This window comes from Podarcis tiliguerta (genome assembly GCF_965153285.1).
Source record: "Podarcis tiliguerta genome assembly, chromosome: 5".
NCBI classification, from domain to species: domain Eukaryota; kingdom Metazoa; phylum Chordata; class Lepidosauria; order Squamata; family Lacertidae; genus Podarcis; species Podarcis tiliguerta.
The window spans coordinates 86,291,204-86,312,100 of NC_139538.1; the positions used below are offsets into that span (position 1 = coordinate 86,291,204).

Here is a 20,897-nt window from a genome sequence, read left to right on the forward strand (position 1 = left end):
GCCCCTCTCTTGCAAGACTTCCGCTGCGCTGCCAGGGGAAGCCGGAGGCGGCCTGAGGGAGGAGGAAGAGGAGGGGATGGGAAGGGAAGGGACGCAGAAGGGCGGCACTTCAGCGGCCGCCGTGGCACTGCAATCGCCTCATGCTGGGCTCGCGGGTGGCGTGGGCAAGAGTCTCTCTCCCTCCCTCCCTCTCTCTTGGGTGGGGAAGAGCCGATGGAACTCCTCGCGCCAGGACGACGGCAGCCTCGACGTGCTGCTTAGCATACCGTCCAACCAGTGCAGCACCTTAATGTAGTGATTTCCCCCTCTGCATCCCTTTCATAACTCTATTCTTATAAATCATTTGTCCATCCATTGTTCAGATTTTTACAAGTTTTCTGTCAATCCTCCCAATGTATGTAACTCTTGACAATAGCTTTTCAAATAAATTATAAACTTTCCCCATTCTTTATTAAAGAGGTCCTCTCCCTGGTTTCTAATTCTGCCTGTAAGCTTTGCCATCTGGACGCCGTTCATCAGTTTTGTCTGCCACTCTTCTTTGGTGGGAGTCGTAGACCCTTAGGATCATCTAGTCCAACCCCCTGCAAAACACAGTCAGGGGCAGCCAAAGCAGCATGGCTCCATCAGTGTGGGATTTATGTATAAACTAAGTCCAAATCCCTTATTTTGGCTGCTAATCCCTTATTTCCGAGGCTGCTGGGCCCTTATTTTCAAATCTGTAAGTTGACAGCTATGGTTCTGATTAGTGGTAGGCCATACTTAGCACTGGTTGTTGTTTTTTATTATTATAAAAAAGAAACCTCATTGAATACGATGTATGGGATGGTGTTCAGCAACAGAGGGCATGCATTTTTCAGAGACAAATGGCGGGCTTTTCCATCCGGGCTGGAGTAAACATGAATGCTGACTCTTTTCTGCTGAGGTTTTTGGTCAACCAGGGCTTGGGGAATTTCCTGTGTGGTTATTTGCTGAAATGCATACTAGGGCAGATTCTTTTCGAAAACCAAATCAAAGGAGGATCTGAGAAGGACAAGGTCAGGGCTCCATAAGGCAAGCTTCTCTCCCACCCCACCCTGCTACCCGCAGAGATTTAGCTTACATGGGAAGCCTGCCCCCATCCTTATGCCAGAAGCCTCATTGTTGCCACAGTCATAAAATTGTGGCATAACTGCAACTGCACACAGTACTTTAGGGACAGGGGTGGGGAGGGAAGGCACAGCGCTGCATTGCAATGCAGCATAACACAATTTTTGTATTAAAGGTAAAGGGACCCCTGACCATTAGGTCCAGTCGTGACCGACTCTGGGGTTGCGGCGCTCATCTCGCTTTATTGGCCGAGGGAGCCGGCGTACAGCTTCCCGGTCATGTGGCCAGCGTGACTAAGCCACTTCTGGCGAACCAGAGCAGCGCACAGAAATGCCGTTTACCTTCCCGTCGGAGCAGTACCTATTTATCTACTTGCACTTTGACGTGCTTTCGAACTGCTAGGTTGGCAGGAGCAGGGACCGAGCAACAGGAGCTCACCCCGCCGTGGGGATTCGAACCACTGACCTTCTGATCAGCAAGTCCTAGGCTCTGTGGTTTTACCCACAGCGCCACCCGCGTCCCATAATTTTTGTATTACTCCTCTTCAAATAACCCATAACGTTCCATCTGCCTTTTTATGGGCAACAAAATTGTGTGCTATTTCACCCCACCTCAGCAGCTAAATATTGTGATATGTTGATATATCACGATGTTCGGAATGTATCTTGGCTGCTTCTTCCTCCCCACTGCAGAACAGAGCTTCCCTTGATCAGGACACCAGACTTTGTTGATGCAGGCAAACCATCTTATATTTGTGCACCTGGTTCTTCCTGCTTAAGTGCACAAACTGACATTTGTCCCTATTGAAATGCATTTTGTCCGTTTGGGCTCAGTTCTCCAATCTGTTACGGTCATCTCGAATCCCGATTCTGTCTTCTGCAGTATGAGCTATCCCTCCCAGTTTGGTGACATTTGCAAATTGGGTTAGAATCCGCTCAATTCCTCCCTCCAAGTCAGTTATAAAGACACTGAACAGCAGGCCCAGGACAGAACCTCTAGCACCCCACTCGTCACTTTTCCCCCGGACAATGAGGAACCACTCTGTGGGTTCGGTCACTTAACCAGCTACAAATCCACCTAACAGTTACTCATCTAGTCCACATTTTACCAGCTTCTTTGCCAGAATATCATGGGAGACTTTGTCAAAAGCCTTACTGAAATCAAAACATACTACATCCACAGCATTCCCCTGATCCACCAAGCTGGTAACTGCATCAAAAAAGGAGACTCGTCTGGCATAACTTGCTTTTGAGAAAAACATGCTGCCGCTTAGCAATCACAGCATCCTTTTCTAAGTGCTCACAGACCAACTGTTAAATTATCTGTTTTAGGACCTTTCTTGGTATCAATGGTGATTTGTTTGTTAGTCTATCTTTTAACTGATTGTTTTAGTTTTGGAATGCAGTATTTAGTTATTTTTTTCATTGCGAACCAGCTGGAAGATATTGTTGTTGTTTAGTCGTTTAGTCGTGTCCGACTCTTCGTGACCCCCGGGACCAGAGCACGCCAGGCACTCCTGTCTTCCACTGCCTCCCACAGTTTGGTCAAACTCATGTTGGTAGCTTCGAGAACACTATCCAACCATCTTGTCCTCTGTTGTCCGCTTCTCCTTGTGCCCTCCATCTTTCCCAACATCAGGGTCTTTTCCAGGGTCTTTTCCAGGGAGTCTTCTCTTCTTATGAGGTGGCCAAAGTATTGGAGTCTCCACCTCATGAGAAGAGAGACCCCTTCATGGATCACTGCCTTGCCGTGGCGAAGGGGCTTGAATAACTCAGAGAAGCTATGAACTATGCCGAGCAGGGCACCCAAGATGGACAGGTCATAGTGGAGTGTCTTGACCAAATGTGATCCACCTGGAGCAGGAACCGGCAAGCCACTCCAGTATCCCTGCCAAGAAAACTCCATGGCCAAAGACAGCAGGCATATAAAAAAGATATTGTTGATTGCGTGTTAAATAATAAAACAGGATCCAGTTATGGCTTTGGGGTTCAGACTAATGCAGAATGATAATAGATACTTTCAGATTGAAAACGTTTAGTTTTAACAGGAATTCGATAGGACACAAAGACAGAGAGAAAGATGAAAAGCATTGTCTCTGACAAGAAGGAAGTGACGTCTCAAGGCACTTATAAAACCTTACCTTATCCCCAGGCTGTGGTCTCATTAGAGAAACTTGATCATAGCCTCGTCGAACAAGGGCCCAGAGGGCATCCAGCTTGCCCTGAAATAAGAAATGATTGACATATTGGACATTGGAAACAGTAGGTTTCCTAGACTGGTTTGATATCAGCAATGGGCTACATGACGACTAGCAAACTGAAACTAAATTCAGGCAAGAAAGAGGTTCTTCCAAACAGGATTTTTATCTTGCATGTTCCACAAGGGGTTGGTGTTCCCTTTAAAACTTAGGCTCGGAGTTTAGGGTTGCTATTGTACTGGTCACACAGCTGGCTTTTCAAGTCTCGTAGCCTTTGCAGAATTAATTAATAATCAGGAATCAGTCCAACTGGGGCAAATGGGACAGCAAATATAACAATAATAATAATTTATACCCTGCCACCCTGGGAGGCTCCTAACAGAATAATAAACAGAATAAAACATCAAACATTAAAAACTTCCCTAAAGCCTTCAGATGTCTTCTAAAAGTCAGATAGCTGTTTATTTCCTTGACATCTGATGGAAGGGCGTTCCACAGGGCGGGCGCCACCACCAAGAAGGCCCTCTGCCTGGTTCCCTGTAGCTTCACTTCTCGCAGGGAGGGAACCACCAGAAGGCCCTTGGAGCTGTACCTCAGTGTCCAGGCTGAACGATGGGGGTGGAGACGTTCCTTCAGGTATACTCAAGGGAACATGAAGTGGGTTTGACAGGGGCAGCCAACCTTGTTTATTCCTGACCCACTCACACATCTAAAACAGAGGCTGGGTTGATGGGTTGGGGGGCTAATTTTAAAGCCAAGAAAGGGATCTGTGAGTGTAAGACCCCTTTTGTTTTCTTATTGCCTCACTGCCACCTGCAGCCTGAAACACTCTTCTTTCTATCCCATCTTACTGTCCCTATTGAAGCCAGGCTTTGAGAAAAGTCCCAGCAGTGATGGAGTGTAAGTCTTGAAGACAGGAGGGGAGGGAATGATGCTCAGTCCCCCTCCATTGCATACAATTTCATCAGTTGCATACAATTGCATCCAGGCTGAACGATGGGGGTGGAGACGCTCCTTCAGGTATACTGGGCCAAGGCCGTTTAGGGCTTTAAAGGCAAGCACCAACACGTTGAATTAAGGCAGAATTAAGATGCACCAGTCTTTTGAAACAGCATTTGAGGTCTTTAGCCATTCTAAGCAGTTCAGACAGATAAATCTATTGCATAGGAATCATATTGGGCGGGACGAAACAGCATTTCCCAACACTGGTTCCCCAGGTGTGGTTGGACGGCAACACCGTCATTCTTGATCATTAACCACATTGGCTAGATTTGGCTGGAATCCTACCTGTTACTCACATTTCTGAAAAATTTGTAACAAAATATTTCAGAAATCTTAACAACATGGCAATCGGATCAAGGGCCTATTAAACAGGCAAATCTTATTTACACATAACCTTAACTTGCCCTATACACATAATTTTAGTGGACTGCTTGCAGCATTTGCCTGCCTTGCCTTGGGACTTTTATATTACTTTTATATTACTTTTATATATTTTATTATTACAGTGGAACCTTGGTTCTCGAACTTAATCCGTTCTGGGAGTCCGTTCGACTCCCGAAACCGTTCAAAAACCAAGGCACGGCTTCCGATTGGCTGCAGGAGCTTCTTGCACTCAACTGGAAGCCACGACCGACGTTCGGTTTCCAAAAAACGTTCAAAAACCGGAACACTTACTTCTGGGTTTTTGGCGTTCAGGAGCCAAAACGTCCAAATACCATGGCATTCAAGAACCAAGGTACGACTATTATGAATCGTAATTACCTGCCTTTTACCCTAAGGTCCCAAGGCAGGTTACAGCGGCAAAACACAAGATTAAAACAGTTGAAAACAACTCGCAATCTCAGAAAAAAGGGGGTATCACTGTTCTGCACTGAGGCAGCCCGCCCCATTTTGCCGCCTGAGGCAAACCAGGAAGTTGCCTCCCTGCCGCAGCCCCCCTTACCTGGATCCTGTGGTGGCGCCTGCGAAGCAGCAACAATGGTGGTAGGTTCTGGCAAGATCACACGAGACCTTGCCGGAAACTGCCCCAATTCTCTGCTTCTTGGGCAGCATATAAAAATGTAATAAAATTAAGAACTGGTTTGGTTTCTTTCTTTACAGTTAATATGTGCAGGAGAGCAAGTCCCTAAGAAGATCATGGCAAAGAACGATGGTGGCCGTTCGGGTGTTCAATTCTGGGAGCGGGTATCTGGCAAAATCTAGAAGAAAATCAAATACGCGCGTTACCTTAATGGGAGTGTACCATTTCCTTTCGGAGGGCAACCTCCGGGGGTGATCTCTCTTTGGCTTGGGTTCCCAGGGCTCAAATTCCTCTTCTGGCAATTTGATGACGGCATTTTTGGGCTTCTCCAGTTTCGCTCCTTCCTCTGTCGATCCCTTGTCACCCCATCTCACCTGATTAAGGCAAAACACAACGGAATATTCTCTCTAGCAGGTGGGAAATTGGGGTTTTATGTGTGAGGTGTTTGTGATTTTGACTGGGAAAATAGCCAGATGAATTGTCACAGGTCTTGTTTTTGCATTTCACTGCCATCTGACCCCGCTGTTCTACATTTCCCCCCTCCACAGCTGTATGTGCACGAGAATCAGACTTCCTCATGCACCTGATAAGGCTTTAGTCCACAAATGTTTATGCAGTTTCTTTAGTCTTATCACAAGACTCTTCTATTACTTTTCTAACGGCACTACCATTACCCATGGTTAACACTTTCATAATTTCCCCCCAAGTCATGCATATTATGTTTTTCTCAATTTTGAATTTCTATCTCAGATTGAATTTCTATTTATTTTGGGGGGATGGGGACAGGGGTAGTTTCGTTCTATACCATTTATGCTTCCGTACTTCAGTATTATTTTTTAATTACGAATTCGCACCTGCTTAAAACTGGTTATGTCCTTGAACTTTTAAGAATTACAGTGATCTCATCCTAGTTTCGTTATATGAAGTGCTTTTTTCCTGGGGGGACGCAGGGGTATGCGTACCCCTAAAACATTTTGTGAATCTAACGGGAGAAGAAACTATTTTTTTTTTTTAAAAAAAAAAATTAGTTTCTTCTCTAGTGCAGTGAATCATCAGTTCTGTTGCTACCCCCCATGGCGGCCTCATTTCCTGCCACGGTGTTTCCTGAGTCTCAGACGGAAGCGAGCGTTTAATGTGTGAAGTAGGAATTGGAATCTAGGACTGTGATTGGTCAGTTTCGAGAAGATGTTAGTGCACACAACCTCATGCCAATGTGGAAGTTACTGTGAGCTGTCAGCTGTGCAATATGAGGTAATGCATGTTCTTTGTACTTTTGTCCATTTACTGTATTTACTTTTCCCGATTTGAACTATAAAATGGTGATGTTCTTGAGTCAAAATGAGAATACCCCTAAACATTTAAAAAAACCCCACAAAAAACCCACTGGTGATATGATTTCAGTAGAACTGTGAAACCTGAAAAACCTGTCACTACTGGATTACCTTGAGATTTCCCATGGGTCCAAGTGCAAAATACTTTGGGGTTTACCCAGTGTGGCCGGGGTGACCCAGTCAGGTGGGCGGGGTAAAAATAAAATTTAAAAAAATAAAATTATTCTTATAAAATTGTTAGTTTGTGACATGTGGGCCAGGAACGATCTGGCATAACATCAATATTGCTCCACTGACGCCATCAGTAGAGAATCTGGCTTGATAAATGAATTGCCCATGTTGACATCCATGTAAAAGGTAAAGGTAAAGGATCCTTAAACAGTTAACTCCAGTCATAGGCGACTGGGGGTGTGGCGCTCATCTCACTTTTCAGGCCAAGGGAGCCAGCATTTGTCCCCAGACAGCTTTCCGGGTCATGTGGCCAGCATGCGCTTCTGGCGCAATGGAACACTGTGCCGGAAACCAGAGCACACGGAAACACTGTTTACCTTCCCGCTGCAGCGGTACCTATTTATCTACTTGCACTGGCGTGCTTTCAAAGTGCTATGTTGGCAAGAGCTGGGACAGAGCAACGAGAGCTCACTCCGTCATGGGGATTCGAACCGCCGACCTTCTGATCGGCAAGACCAAGAGGCTCAGTGGTTTGGACCACCGCGCCACCCGTGTCCCTGTGACACCCATGTATCAGCTTGCCTGGCACTAACAGGTGATTGATTGAAGGCCCCAAATTACGAAGATTTCTCAAACTTTGAGATTGGATCCTGCCTGTCCTCAACACCAATCATCTGAATGTGCATGGTCACATGCAAACCGTTTGCTTGTGTATGTGAGGAGTTTTGCAGACGCAATTAGGAGCCCCACCCAGGCTTCAGAACAAATGCCATACCTCCATTCTTTTGATTCCACCGACACCTCTCCCTCCATAATATGATGCATCCACTGTAGGCCACTTTTTCTTTGGAAACCCATCTTCATCATCTGACTCCTGTGGGAAAGATACGGAAAGGGAGAGCGATCCGTGTGTGTATATTCTCAGGAAGCAGGCATCAACAAACAGGCATCTGAAATCTCTATTCTTGGCTTTGCATGTCTGCATTCATAGCCTGGCGGCAAACAGAAACCTCGTTGTTTTCCCAGCTGCAGCTCCTTCCAGGGCATAAAAAAAGAAGGAGAGAGGGGCTCTTTGCCTTTTTAGCTAAGGCTATTTATCTGCAATCAAATACAGACAGAGCTTCAAAAATCCATTTAGATTCTAAAGCTGTATTGTACGTTATAATGCTAGATATTCTAAAGGGCAATGCATTAATAAAATATGACCTTACAGTGGTACCTCGGGTTACAGACACTTCAGGTTACATACGCTTCAGGTTACAGACTCCGCTAACCCAGAAATATTACCTCAGGTTAAGAACTTTGCTTCAGGATGAGAACAGAAATTGTGCTCCGGCGGCACAGCAGCAGCAGGACGCCCCATTAGCTAAAGTGGTGCTTCAGGTTAAGAACAGTTTCAGGTTAAGAACGGACTTCCGGAACAAATTAAGTACTTAACCCGAGGTACCACTGTATTTATTATATACTTTTGAAACTATCCACATTTCTCGCAAACTCCTGTTTATTCATTGCTCCAGTTATACAACTATTATTTTGATCATGGTTTCTTGTGGAAGATATTACTGCATCTGGAAGCAAATTACCCCTCAGACTTTCCTAGTCTGTCACTGCCAGCTCAAACTCCACTAGTCTGTATCAGGTGTTTTTGCACCAACATGCATCATGTTATGCTTATTTACACTGAACAGCGCCGTACACCCCACGCTCCCGTTTACACATTTTTAGCGCTGCTGGGACTTCTCTTCCGTTTTAAGAGTGCTAGCTCTGGCGTGGATAACTGGCGTTACCCTGCGCCAGCCAGGGTATTAGTGTTGAGTATCACTAATGTAGATACTGTTTGGAGAAGGTGCCTCTTTTCCTTTTCCTTAAAAACAAAAGCCTGCATTAAGCAAAAGGAAGCTGGCAGCAGAGTGCAGCCCAGTGTGACCTCAAATATCCCAAGGAAAAGTAAACAACGCCATTCCTGTTTCCTTCTGAGGGACGGGGAAAAAAGAGGGAAGCTCCAATGGTAGAGCTGGACCAGGCTTCCTCAACCTCGGCCCTCCAGATGTTTTGAGACTACAATTCCCACCATCCCTGACCACTGGTCCTGCTAGCTAGGGATCATGGGAGTTGTAGTCCCAAAACATCTGGAGGGCCGAGGTTGGGGAAGCCTGAGCTAGACAGCCCTTTCTTTCCCCCATAGAAACGAAATGGAAACTGTGTTGTTTTCCTTCCCAGAGAACCGGAAGTTTCAGTTTGCAATTGCTCACTTACTGGATAAATTAATGGGAGACTCTTCTCCCTACCTAGCCTGCCCCATTCGCTGCCATTCCCAGAAACCCCTACGGCAGGGGTAGGCAACCTAAGGCGCAGGGGGCCGGATGTGGCCCAATCGCCCAATCGCCTGCGGACGGTCCGGGAATCAGCGTGTTTTGACATGAGTAGAATGTGTCCTTTTATTTAAAATGCATCTCTGCGTTATTTGTGGGGCCTGCCTGGTGTTTTGACATGAGTAGAATGTGTCCTTTTATTTAAAATTCATCTCTGGGTTATTTGTGGGGCATAGGAATTTGTTCATTATTTTCCCCCCAAAATATGGTCCAGCCCACCACATGGTCTGAGGGACAGTGGACTGGACCACAGCTGAAAAAGGTTGATAACCCCTGCCCTATGGGAATGATGCTCCTTCCAGGGTAACAGCTTGAGTAACAACATACTTACAGGTTCCATTGGGGGTGGCGGTGGCGGTTCTTTGATGACCTGAAACACACACACACACAGGCCTGTCAGTGCCTGCAAGCTTTGTCCCCCATCTACATGCAACCTTTTCCCTCACTGAAACAGTCCGGCTCAACAACTTCATCTCTTCAAAAGGTTCGCAAAGGTTGGCTTTACCTGAGCCCTTTAGTGTCTTTAGACCAGTGGTACCCCTCAGATGCCATTGGACCACAATCACAGACTGTTGAATATGCTGGCAGAAATCGCCCCCCCCCCCCAAAAAAAAAATATTAAAGCAACTAGGATTTTACTGTATTGGCCCAAATCTAAGCCAGACTTTTCCCCCCAAATTCCGACCGTGAAAAGTTAAAGTGAGGCTTAAATCCGCAACCTTACAAAAATTGGCTTTTACGATATCGCTGTAGGATTTTCTTCTACATTTGCCATTTACGGGTGTGAGTGCCTGCAGAATTTTATGGGAGTCGCTTATATACGGGTATTGCCTTTCCTCCCCCCACCCCTTGAATTTTAAAGGTGCGGCTTATATTCGGGCCAATATGGTATATGCACAGAAATGGAAGGAAGAAGAAGTTCCAACCAAAGAAGAATGGATAATGGACTAAGCAGAACCAGCAAAATGATCAGGAAAACAGGGAATCTTATGATGAGTGTTTTGTGGAAGAATGGTTGCCTTTTTCAGACTAGTTAAAGAAATATTATAGTATGATGAACCTGCCAGTAGGATTTGACCTATGAGCAACAAAAGTAATTAGATTATAATATTGTGGTTATGATGTGCTAGATAAAAGATGAGGTGTGACAGAAGGGGAGGATAAAACAACTGTTGGGAAACTGTGTACGTGCAGCTACTCACACAGAGTCAATTAAGGTTTGGCAGACAGCCAGAAGGCAATCTGAAGGAGTAAGTCTGCCTGGTGATAACAGAGACATGAAGACTGCTCCCTGATGGGACAAGCTCTCTCAAAGGAGTGATAATTAATGGCCTACTAACTGGAATGAGAACTAGTAGGAGTTGTAGGTGTAGGAGTTGAGAGTCGTATCAGAGAGAGCTAGCATAAGATCCATGTTCTGTTCCTGTAAATAGTCCACTGTATATAATAAACACCTAACTACAAGTTCCTGATTCCTGCTTCGTCTATCCTGTCTGCAGCCAAGTCGTCAATTGCTTCCGTGGATTCTGCGTTTACTCTGCGAGGTCTGGCTAAGGTCCTGCAACTAGTCGGAAAGTTGCGAAACACCATATTGGTTTTGCCAATAACAACTCCATGGGAAAGGGGGCAGGAAGCTGACAAAAATGAAAGACAAATTCGTGTTGTGACTATACATGTTAAAATATTGAAACTTAATAAAATATAATGGGGGGGGGGAGGAATATGCTGGCTGGAGCTGATGGATGTTGGGAGTCCCAAAATATCTGCAGCCCCAGAGGTCAGCCACTCCTGCTCCAGGCTCAACAGTGCCGTTGCTAAAGCCTGGGAAATGAACCTAAGCTTGGGATTGCTCCACCAATATTCCTTTTTCTTGTTGAGTCGTTTAGTCGTGTCCGACTCTTCATGACCCCATGCACCAGAGCACGCCAGGCACTTCTGTCTTCCACTGCCTCCCGCAGTTTGGTCCAACTCATGTTCGTAGCTTTGGGAACACTGTCCAACCATCTCGTCTTCTGTCATCCCCTTCTCCTTGTGCCTTCCATCTTTCCCAACATCAGGGTCTTTTCCAGGGAGTCTTCTCTTCTCATGAGGTAGCCAAAGTATTGGAGCCTCAGCTTCAGGATCTGTCCTTCCAGTGAGCACTCAGGGCTGATTTCCTTCAGCATGGATAGGTTTGATCTTTTTGCAGTCCATGGGACTCTCAAGAGTCTCCTCCAGCACCATAATTCAAAAGCATCAATTCTTCGGCATCAGCCTTCTTTATGGTCCAGCTCTCACTTCCATACATCACTACTGGGAAAACACCAATTTTCCTAGCGAGGGGCAATGGAAAAGCCACAGTGTATTCACTGCTGTGCTTACAATCCTGCCAACTCCTTCAGGACAAAACAAAAGGTAGGCACTTTTTTCTTTTTCGCTGTACGAGTTCCAAAGATCGGGCCCCTCGGGAGATCTGTGGGGCTTTGGGATCCAGCATTGGACCCTGAAACTCACAGATCACGGAATCATAGAGTTGGAAGGGACGACGAGGGCCATCTAGTCTAACCCCGGGAAAGTAGCTTCCTGACCACAGGGGTAAAAGCTCAGGGCTTTTGCGACAATGGAGCTCCCCCACAAGCAGAGGCAAGAATCAGCATTTGGGGGTGGGGGCCAGGATTGCAACATTAGGCATTTAATCATGGAGAATTGTGGCAGCCATCCAGCCCACACATCTGTCTTTAACTTGTTGCCACCGGCTGTGCAGCTGTGGTGGGTGTGACTCTTTAAAAACACCCCTGGCAAATCAGGGATAATTTGACAAAAATGAAAATGTACCCTGATGTGAAGTTTGCAGAAACCGAGGCTACTACCACCGTGAACCAGCCATGAACGAGTCAGTTATGCTTTCCGCATTTTAGTGTGCTCACATTCTTCTGCCTGTTAAGAAGTATTCTGCTTCTTGGCAATCTCGTTAAACTGTTCTTTTACAGTTTTTTTTTAATGGTATAAGATGGCGCGGATATAATTGGTTTGAGGAAATTAATGCAATCCACTCATATAATTCTACTGGCTTGCTAAATTTAGTTTAACAAGCAGTGGATACTTGAAGATTTTTAAAAAATGTACACAGAAAGTATAAACGCAGGAAATAAAAAGATCATGCAAGGGCATTCAGCTTGGCTGCTGGCCCAGGTTTCTAGCTGACAATATATGAAACAGCCCTCGGTTGCAGCTGAAATAGGATTGTTTGGCATTCCTTTTCTGAAGAAATAACTTACTGATTTATTTTGTAAAAATATGTTTGTTCCTTAGAAACCAAACCTTGCTTTGTTGTCTGTGGACCACTAATATCTAGTGAATTCTGCCTCTGCTTGGAATGTGGCTTCTGGGCTCTGTATCATTCTGCAAGCTCAGCCGCCACGAATCTTTTTCCAGTTCCAGATGAAAACCCTGCCAGGGGTATCTCGCAAAAGCAGAGCTGAGCAGCGAGGAAGTGACTCATTTTCTAAACTTACAAGCAAGTGCAAGTACTGGGGTGGGATCCTGGCATGCAGCCCGAGAATCTAATCGCTTTGCTGCTGGCTGCAGAATCTACTAAGGGCTCTCTGTGCAATGAAAGCACACAGCACCCGTTCCTGCGAGAAAGGAGCTCACAGTCAAGCTTTCTTCAAGACATCATTTTATTAAACATAAGCCCCAAAGCTCTGGAAACATCTTGGCAGGAAACCAAGCAGAGGGCCTTCTTGGTAGTGGCCCCTGCCCTGTGGAAATAAACAACTATCTGACTTTTAGGAAACATCTGATGGCAGCTCTGTTTAGGGAAGTTTTTAATGTTTGATGTCTTATCGTGTTTTTAATATTCTATTGGGAGATGGGGAAACCCAGCCAGATGGGTGGGGTACAAATAAATTATTATTATTATTATTTGGCTGCTGCTTCTTTTAAAAAAATATTTTTATTAATTTTCCCAATTATTACAAATCAAGCCAAATTAATTTAATTTAAAACAATTTCTTAAAATCAGGTTTCCTGCTCCTGTTCATGATGCTTCTTTGACCATTCCCACTCAGTACCCTATTGTTTAGCCTCCTTATAGCCAAGGTTAAAGCTAAAGGTAAAGGGACCCCTGACCATTAGGTCCACTCGTGGCCGACTCTGGGGTTGTGGCGCTCATCTCGCTTTATTGGCCGAGGGAGCCGGTGTACAGCTTCCAGGTCATGTGGCCAGCAGGACTAAGCTGCTTCTGGCGAAACCAGAGCAGCGCATGGAAACACCATTTACCTTCCCGCTGGAGAAGTACCTATTTATCTACTTGCACTTTGACGTGCTTTCAAACTGCTAGCTTGGCAGGAGCTGGGACCGAGTCCTGTGGCTCTGTGGTTTAACCCACAGCGCCACCCACATCCCACTCAGTACCCTATTGTTTAGCCTCCTTATAGCCAAGGTTAAGGACAGGCAACTCTATTTTTGCCTTAATAAATCTTCACAAAATCCCTGCAGGGAACTCTTACTGTTGTCGCCTTTTTACAAAACGGGAAAGATCAGCAACAGGAGAGGGCAAAGTCGTCCCATCAGTTCATTACCGATCAGAGATTGAATCTCACTACAGTCACCTAGTTTCTCCTGGCCCATCTCCTATGCCTTCCTTTTAAGAAAAAAGGATGGAAATTGAGCAAAAGAAACAAGGATGGCCTGTCTTTGTCCCTTTACCAGCACCTAGACCTCTCACTGTTTTAGGATGCTATTAATATAGTTAAAACGTTTCCATGTGACCCTTTGGTAAAAAATAATAAAAAATATCCCAGGATAACAGCAATCTATCACACAGAAATGAAGAAGGGTTTCCTGACAGGAAACTAAAGTGAAAAGAAAAACCTTCGTTTCTTAAATCTGCATGTGTCGGCCTGGTGTTAAAAGTTCAGGAACCTAGTAAGAGAGGCGGCTGTTTTCTTAAGCCTTGTTATATTTGGAAATCAATACAATTTTGGGCGTGCAGGGAAGGGAGGTGGAAACTCTTCATTTCTCAGGTCAAACAAGGGAGAGACTTTTACATTTCTCCTTTAAATAACAGCCAAATAACAGCCTTGAATACTGGGAACGTAAGAAAATAAAGAACTTCTGGGAAATGATATATAATGAGATGAAAAAGATGTTGAAATATACAATTTTTTTAAAAAAAACAGAAGCATTTTTACTTGGTATTATAGGTCAGGATATTAAGAGGCAAGATGTAAAAAAAAAAAATATGCAACAACTGCGGCAAGAGTATCGTTAGCCCAGAAATGGAAGCAAGGAGAAATTCCGACGAAAGAAGAATGGCAGACGAAATTAATGGACTATGCAGAATTGGACAAAATGACAGGAAGGATTCGAAACCTGCAGGACCAGAGATTTACAGAAGGTTGGAAGAAGTATATGAACTATTTGAAGAGCAATTGTAACCAACAAATTACGCTAGAAGGACTGCAAGAAGTTTTGTAGGGATAAATCTATGAAGTGCTACAAAGTAGATAAAGAATAGAGACATTGGTTATGAGTTTTAATGTAACAGGGAAAATAAGAAATGTATACTAAGAGATTGGATTGGAAAGTTTTCAGACAGGAATGATGGAAGTAATTTTTTTTTAATAAGATGTAAAAATATACTTAATTACTGTTGAAAATGGTATGTTAAAAAAAGTAATAAAAATTTATATATAAAAAGCTTTTATTGAGGGTAAAAGAGGAGAGCGCAAAATGTGGTCTGAAGCTCAACATCAAAAAAAATGAAGCTCATGGCCACTGGTCCCATTGCCTCCTGGCAAATAGAAGGGGAAGAAATGGAGGCAGTGAGACTTTCTTGGGCTCCATGATCACTGCAGATGGTGACAGCAGCCATGAAATTAAAAGACACCTGCTTCTTGGGAGAAAAGCAATGACAAACCTAGACAACATCTTAAAAAGTAGAGACATCACCTTGCCAACAAAGGTCCGTATAGTTAAAGCTATGGTTTTCCCAGTAGTGATGTATGGAAGTGAGAGCTGGACCATAAAGAAGGCTGATTGCCGAAGAATTGATACTTTTGAATTATGGTGCTGGAGGAGACTCTTGAGAGTCCCATGGACTGCAAGAAGATCAAACCTCTCCATTCTGAAGGAAATCAGCCCTGAGTGCTCACTGGAAGGACAGATCCTGAAGCTGAGGCTCCAAGACTTTGGCCACCTCATGAGAAGAGAAGACTCCCTGGAAAAGACCCTGATGTTGGGAAAGACACAAGGAGAAGGGGACGACAGAGGGCGAGATGGTTGGACAGTGTTCTCGAAGCTACCAGCATGAGTTTGACCAAACTGCGGGAGGCAGTGGAAGACAGGAGTGCCTGACATGCTCTGGTCCATGGGGTCACGAAGAGTCGGACACGACTAAACGACTAAACAACAACAACATATAAAAAGAAATTTTAAAAAACAGCCTTGAATACAACCCGCACACTTACCACGGTGCAGCAGAGCGGCCAAAACCACCAGAAGAGAGCCAAGGCCAGGAGCAGGAACAGGATCAGTAGCACAATGAAAACAATCGTCCCACGATGCTGCAAGCAAGCAAGGTATTCCAAGGTTACGGATTTTGCAACAGAACCGGGCATTGTTTATTTCGCATTGCAATCGACGCGGTTCGTATTTAATCGCGGGTTTTAGACGTATGGTGTACGAGGTGATGATGGGAAGGACAGGAAGATACATCACGGACAGAATAAATGTCACACACCGGGAAAGCAATGACACAGTATGAGAGCTTCACTTGCACGCTTATAAGTTACTTAATGTGTCAACACGAACAGAAGTGATTAATATTGCAGCTGTTGCATAAGGGATTACTTTTATGACGGGCATGTAATTGAAATCAGTAAGATTTTGGAATGCAGAAACAAAGTAAATCATCAAACCATTAATTCTAGTATGCGGGGGGCCACCTAAATTATATACCGTATTTTTTGCTCTATAAGACTCACTTTTTCCCTCCTAAAAAGTAAGGGGAAATGTGTGTGTGTCTTATGGAGTGAATGCAGGCTGCGCAGCTATCCTAGAAGCCAGAACAGCAAGAGGGATTGCTGCTTTCGCTGCGCAGCGATCCCTCTTGCTGTTCTGGCTTCTGGGATTCAGAATATTTTTTTTCTTGTTTTTCTCCTCCAAAAACTAGGTGCGTCTTATGGTCTGGTGCGTCTTATAGAGCGAAAAATACAGTAATTTGGTATTTGAATGATTTGTATTAGGAATTATATTATAATTTGGCATTGTTATACTGAGGCTATTATTGGATTGTTGTAATTGAAAACTAATTTTAAAAATATAAATTAATAAACAGAAAAAGCATAGGTATTTTCTTCCCTCTCTTTCTTTAAAACAGCTACAACTGCAAACAGCTTTGGGTTTCTACTGGGCTCTATCACCCAGCATGCAGTGCTTCAGAGAAGGGTGAGGAGGAGGGCTGGGAACAAAAACTTGCTTCTTCCCACGGCTGCCCTGCTTGTTGAACTACTGGCACCCACACCACTTGCAAACCCCACCTTGCTTCCTTCGCTGCAACCAGTACAGTGGTACCTCGGGTTAAGAACTGAATTTGTTCTGGAGGTCCGTTCTTAACCTGAAACTGTTCTTAACCTGAAGCACCACTTTAGCTAATGGGGCCTCCTGCTGCCACCGCGCTGCCGGAGCACGATTTCTGTTCTCATCCTGAAGCAAAGTTCTTAACCCGAGGTACTATTTCTGGGTTAGCGGAGTCTGTAACCTGAAGCGTATGTAACCTGAAGCGTATGTAACCCGAGGTGCCACTGTATAGGTAAAGGTAAAGGAGCCCTGGATGGTTAAGTCCAATCAAAGGCAACTATGGGATTGTGGCGCTCATCTTGCTTTCAGGCCGAGGGAGCCGGCGTTTGTCCACAGACAGCTTTCCAGGTCATGTGGCCAGCAGGACTAAACCGCTACTGGCTCACAGAGGACTGTGACAAGTGCCAGAGCGCATGGAAATGCTGTTTACCTTTCCACCACAGCAGTACCTATTTATCTACTTGCACTGGTGTGCTTTCAAACTGCTAGGTTGGCAGCAGGTGGGACAGAGCAACGGGAGCTCACTCCATCGTGGGGATTCGAACCACCGACCTTCTGATCGGCAAGCCCAAGAGGCTCAGTGGTTTACACCACAGCGCCGCCCGCATCCAGTATAACCAATAACAGTCCCCATCTCCTGAGAGTGAACCAGGAAGCTTCTCCAAGGCTACAGCTCTTCCCCATTAATCTATCATTAAGTGCAAGTCCTTTGCAATTAAGCATTGAATTTGCAAATCTTTATTCTTTTCATTTCATTAATTTTTTTTTTATCTAACAAGCGTTTAATGACCCAGTTATTGTTTTTTTAAATGAAAGTTTGTATCATGGACTTTTACCATGCTCACTGCTGCTATACTAGTCAGCGTTTGTTGTCTTTCAATTTAATCTCCGCTGCATTGTTTTTTGTAAGCTGCTTCATGTGTCTTTGAAAGAAAAAAATGGGATGCGAATAAATGTGCTACTTGTGACATCTGCGAGTGTCGTTTGGCTGCGGTCAGGCCCTAAGGCAGCACATTAGATCAATTTCCTTGCTTTCTCCTTATGAAGAAGGAAGCCACACAAGCTTCGAACGCCAGACACAGCTTCTCTAGTGCAAAGCAGTTTTCAGAGAGCAGTGTCCCCCTCTATCTTGGTTCGACACCCAGAGACTGTAACTGCAGACTGCAGCAGAACAAAAACAGTGCTTAAAACCTCGTTTTAATTTTGTGTGTGTTTTCAAATATAACGCTGGCAAGCGGCCAACCACAACCGTTCCTGGCAGAATCTGTCCTCGCCCAGAGTCATTCACGCCCAAGAGCGGACTAGTGTAAAGCACCATCTGAAAACTGTTCAGAAAACGATATCAGTTTGCTGACAGGCCCTAGGCACCTTGATTCCACCAGGCCAATTTGAAGCATTGGTATTAACCTTTAAAGTCCTGGGTACCTATAGAGCAGGCATAGGCAAACTCGGCACTCCATATGTTTTGGGACTACAACTCCCATCATCCCTGACCACTGGTCCTATTAGCCAGGGATGATGGGAGTTGTAGTCCCAAAACATCTGGAGGGCCAAGTTTGCCTATGCCTGCTCTATAGAGCCATCTTCTTATGTACATTCCTTTCTGCATGCTCATAGCCATTTCATGTTGCATTTGTACATATTATCAAACGTGACAATAAACAGCACCAGTGACTTCGAAGGAAAGGACTAGCCATGCTATAGAGTAAGAAAAGATCTTATCTTCTTAGTTTATTTCCAGAAAACCTAAGTAGTGGCATTTGATCGCATGGTGGTGGGGCAAGTGAACATAGCTATTGTTTTGGCTCTCTGCAACAGCCCCAGAGGCAGCAATTCTAGGAGCATCACTCAACCCAATTGGCTTACTTTGAGCAAATATATATATGGGACTGCACTGCACAAGAACATTTCCACCAGAAAGGCAAGTCTCGCTTACACTGCTAGTATATTGCTAAATAAATCTGCTCAGTCGCACAGCTAAAATTTTGTCTCTGCTGTACCTATTCCGCACGGTCTGTCTAGCAATCTGGGTAGGCCAAAATCAGAAATGGCCATTGCAAAATACAAAAAAATCTGTGTGGACAGATAAAAAGGTAAAGGGACCCCTGACCATTAGGTCCAGTCATGACCGACTCTGGGGCTGCGGCGCTCATCTCGCTTTACTGGCCGAGGGAGCCGGCGTACAGCTTCCAGGTCATGTGGCCAGCATGACTAAGCCGCTTCTGGCGAACCAGAGCGGCGCACGGAAACGCCATTTACCTTCCCGCTGGAGCGGTACCTATTTATCTACTTGCACTTTGACATGCTTTCAAAGTGCTGGGTTGGCAGGAGCTGGGCCCGAGCAACAGGAGCTCACCCCGTCGCGGGGATTCGAACCGCCAACCTTCTGACCGCTCTGTGCGGGTTTAACCCACAGCGCCACCCGCGTCCCGTGTAGACAGATAGTTAAAGTCAAACCCATACAAGTTTAGTTGTAGAGACTAAATGTCTGATTTCCCCCTCTGCTGTTTTTGTAAGTTGTGTGTGCCCACGTGTGACTAATGTTTTGTTCTCTCTGCCTTTGTTGCATGGGATTTTTGCTTGGTACACTGACTAGGATCACATGCAGACAGTTATGCTGATGCCATAGTGAGAATCTGGACCTATGCATTTTCTTCCGTTTTCACAAGGAAGGGAACTGAACCCCTCCCACAGAATTGCAGAGGGCAGCGTAAGGAGCAAAATGCCCACAAACGCAAAGTGAAGGGGGGTGGGAAGAGAGAGGAGACAAATTCATTGTTCTATAAATAAAATATTTGTTTCTAACTTATAAAGTACAAGCATTCAAACGACCACAGTCTGAACCTGGGTCAGCAGCTGTGTAGACAAAGCAGCAAGTGTCTTACCAAAACCCTCTTCAACAAGAGGTCTTACACTCACAGATCCCTTTCTTGGCTTTAAAATTAGCCCCCCACCCCATCCACTGCTTTAGATATGAGTGGGTCAGGAATAAACAAGGTTGGCTGCCCCTGTCAAACCCAGTTCATGTTCCCTTGAGTATACCTGAAGGAGTGTCTCCATCCCCATTGTCCATCCCAGAGAATGAGGTCCAGCTCCGAGGGCCTTCTGGTGGTTCCCTCCCTGCAAGAAGTGAAGCTACCAGAAACCAGGCAGAGGGCCTTCTTGGTGGTAGTGCCCGCCCTGTGGAACGCCCTCCCATCAGATGTTAAGAACACCTGACTTTTAGAAGACATCTGAAAGCAGCCCTGTTTAGGGAAGTTTTTAATGTTTGATATCTTATTGTGTTTTTAATGTTCTGTTGGGAGCCGCCCAGTGTGGCTGGTGAGGCCCAGCCAGATGGGTGGGGTATAAGTAATATATTATTATTATTATTATTAGGAGCTGGATCGGTGGTCAAAAAGCAACACTTTTCCACCCAACCCCTTAGTCCTTGTTTCTGCGTTTTAGGTCCTTCCTTCCCTCAGTTTCGTGGTTCATACTTACACAGCGGGTGCTGGTGATGCTGACAGAGCTGGAGATGAACGTCAGTCCGCTGTTCATGCTAACTTGCAGGTAAACCACCCTGGAGAGCCAACAGAGACGTTGATTAAAACGATGGTCTTTCCCTCTGTTTTAATGTATTTTTAATCTTTTGTTGGAAGCCGCCCAGAGTGGATTGGGAAACCCAGCCAGATGGGCGGGGTATAAATAATAAATTATAATTTTTACTATCTCTGTTCTCTGTTTATCGTAACAAACAATGAAATCAATGATTCTCCCCACCCCCACGAGTTTCTAACCCCTTAGAACTGATATATTTCAGTTGGCGGTTCTCACATTTTAGCGTTTCGGGGGGGGGGGTTGGGGGGGAGAAAACACGACAGGTAAGAGGTGGCATGAGGAACAGGTAAAAGCACAATGTACTTACTGTCCGACATCGGCTATCACTGGAGCAGGGCAAAGTAAGTATGTGTCTTGAACAATTGTTGGCTTTTCATCTGAAGGGAAGAAACGAAAAATCACTTCTATGCTAGTACAAAGCAACCATAAAAAACTTTAGATGGCAAGTTTATGAAGAGTGCCTGTTTCGTTTTTTTAAAAAATTCGTTACAGCAGCAAATAGTTTTAGGTTTCCCTTTCTTCTTCTTTTTTTAACATTTCAGCCAGTGAGTTAC

General features: G+C 44.9%; 1 protein-coding gene across 1 annotated transcript in view; it reads right to left on the minus strand.

Moving 5' to 3' along the window:
* ANTXRL (ANTXR like) overlaps positions 1–20,897 on the minus strand; it is a 53,213-nt gene that overhangs the window by 13,391 nt on the left and 18,925 nt on the right. The window contains exons 11-17 of the mRNA XM_083440438.1: positions 20,651–20,720; positions 20,227–20,305; positions 15,633–15,728; positions 9,512–9,550; positions 7,584–7,682; positions 5,513–5,680; positions 3,227–3,307 (exon numbers count right to left, since the gene is read on the minus strand). Of these exons, the coding sequence (XP_083296564.1) occupies positions 3,227–3,307; positions 5,513–5,680; positions 7,584–7,682; positions 9,512–9,550; positions 15,633–15,728; positions 20,227–20,305; positions 20,651–20,720 (632 nt within the window). The remainder of the gene's footprint in view (positions 1–3,226; positions 3,308–5,512; positions 5,681–7,583; positions 7,683–9,511; positions 9,551–15,632; positions 15,729–20,226; positions 20,306–20,650; positions 20,721–20,897) is intronic.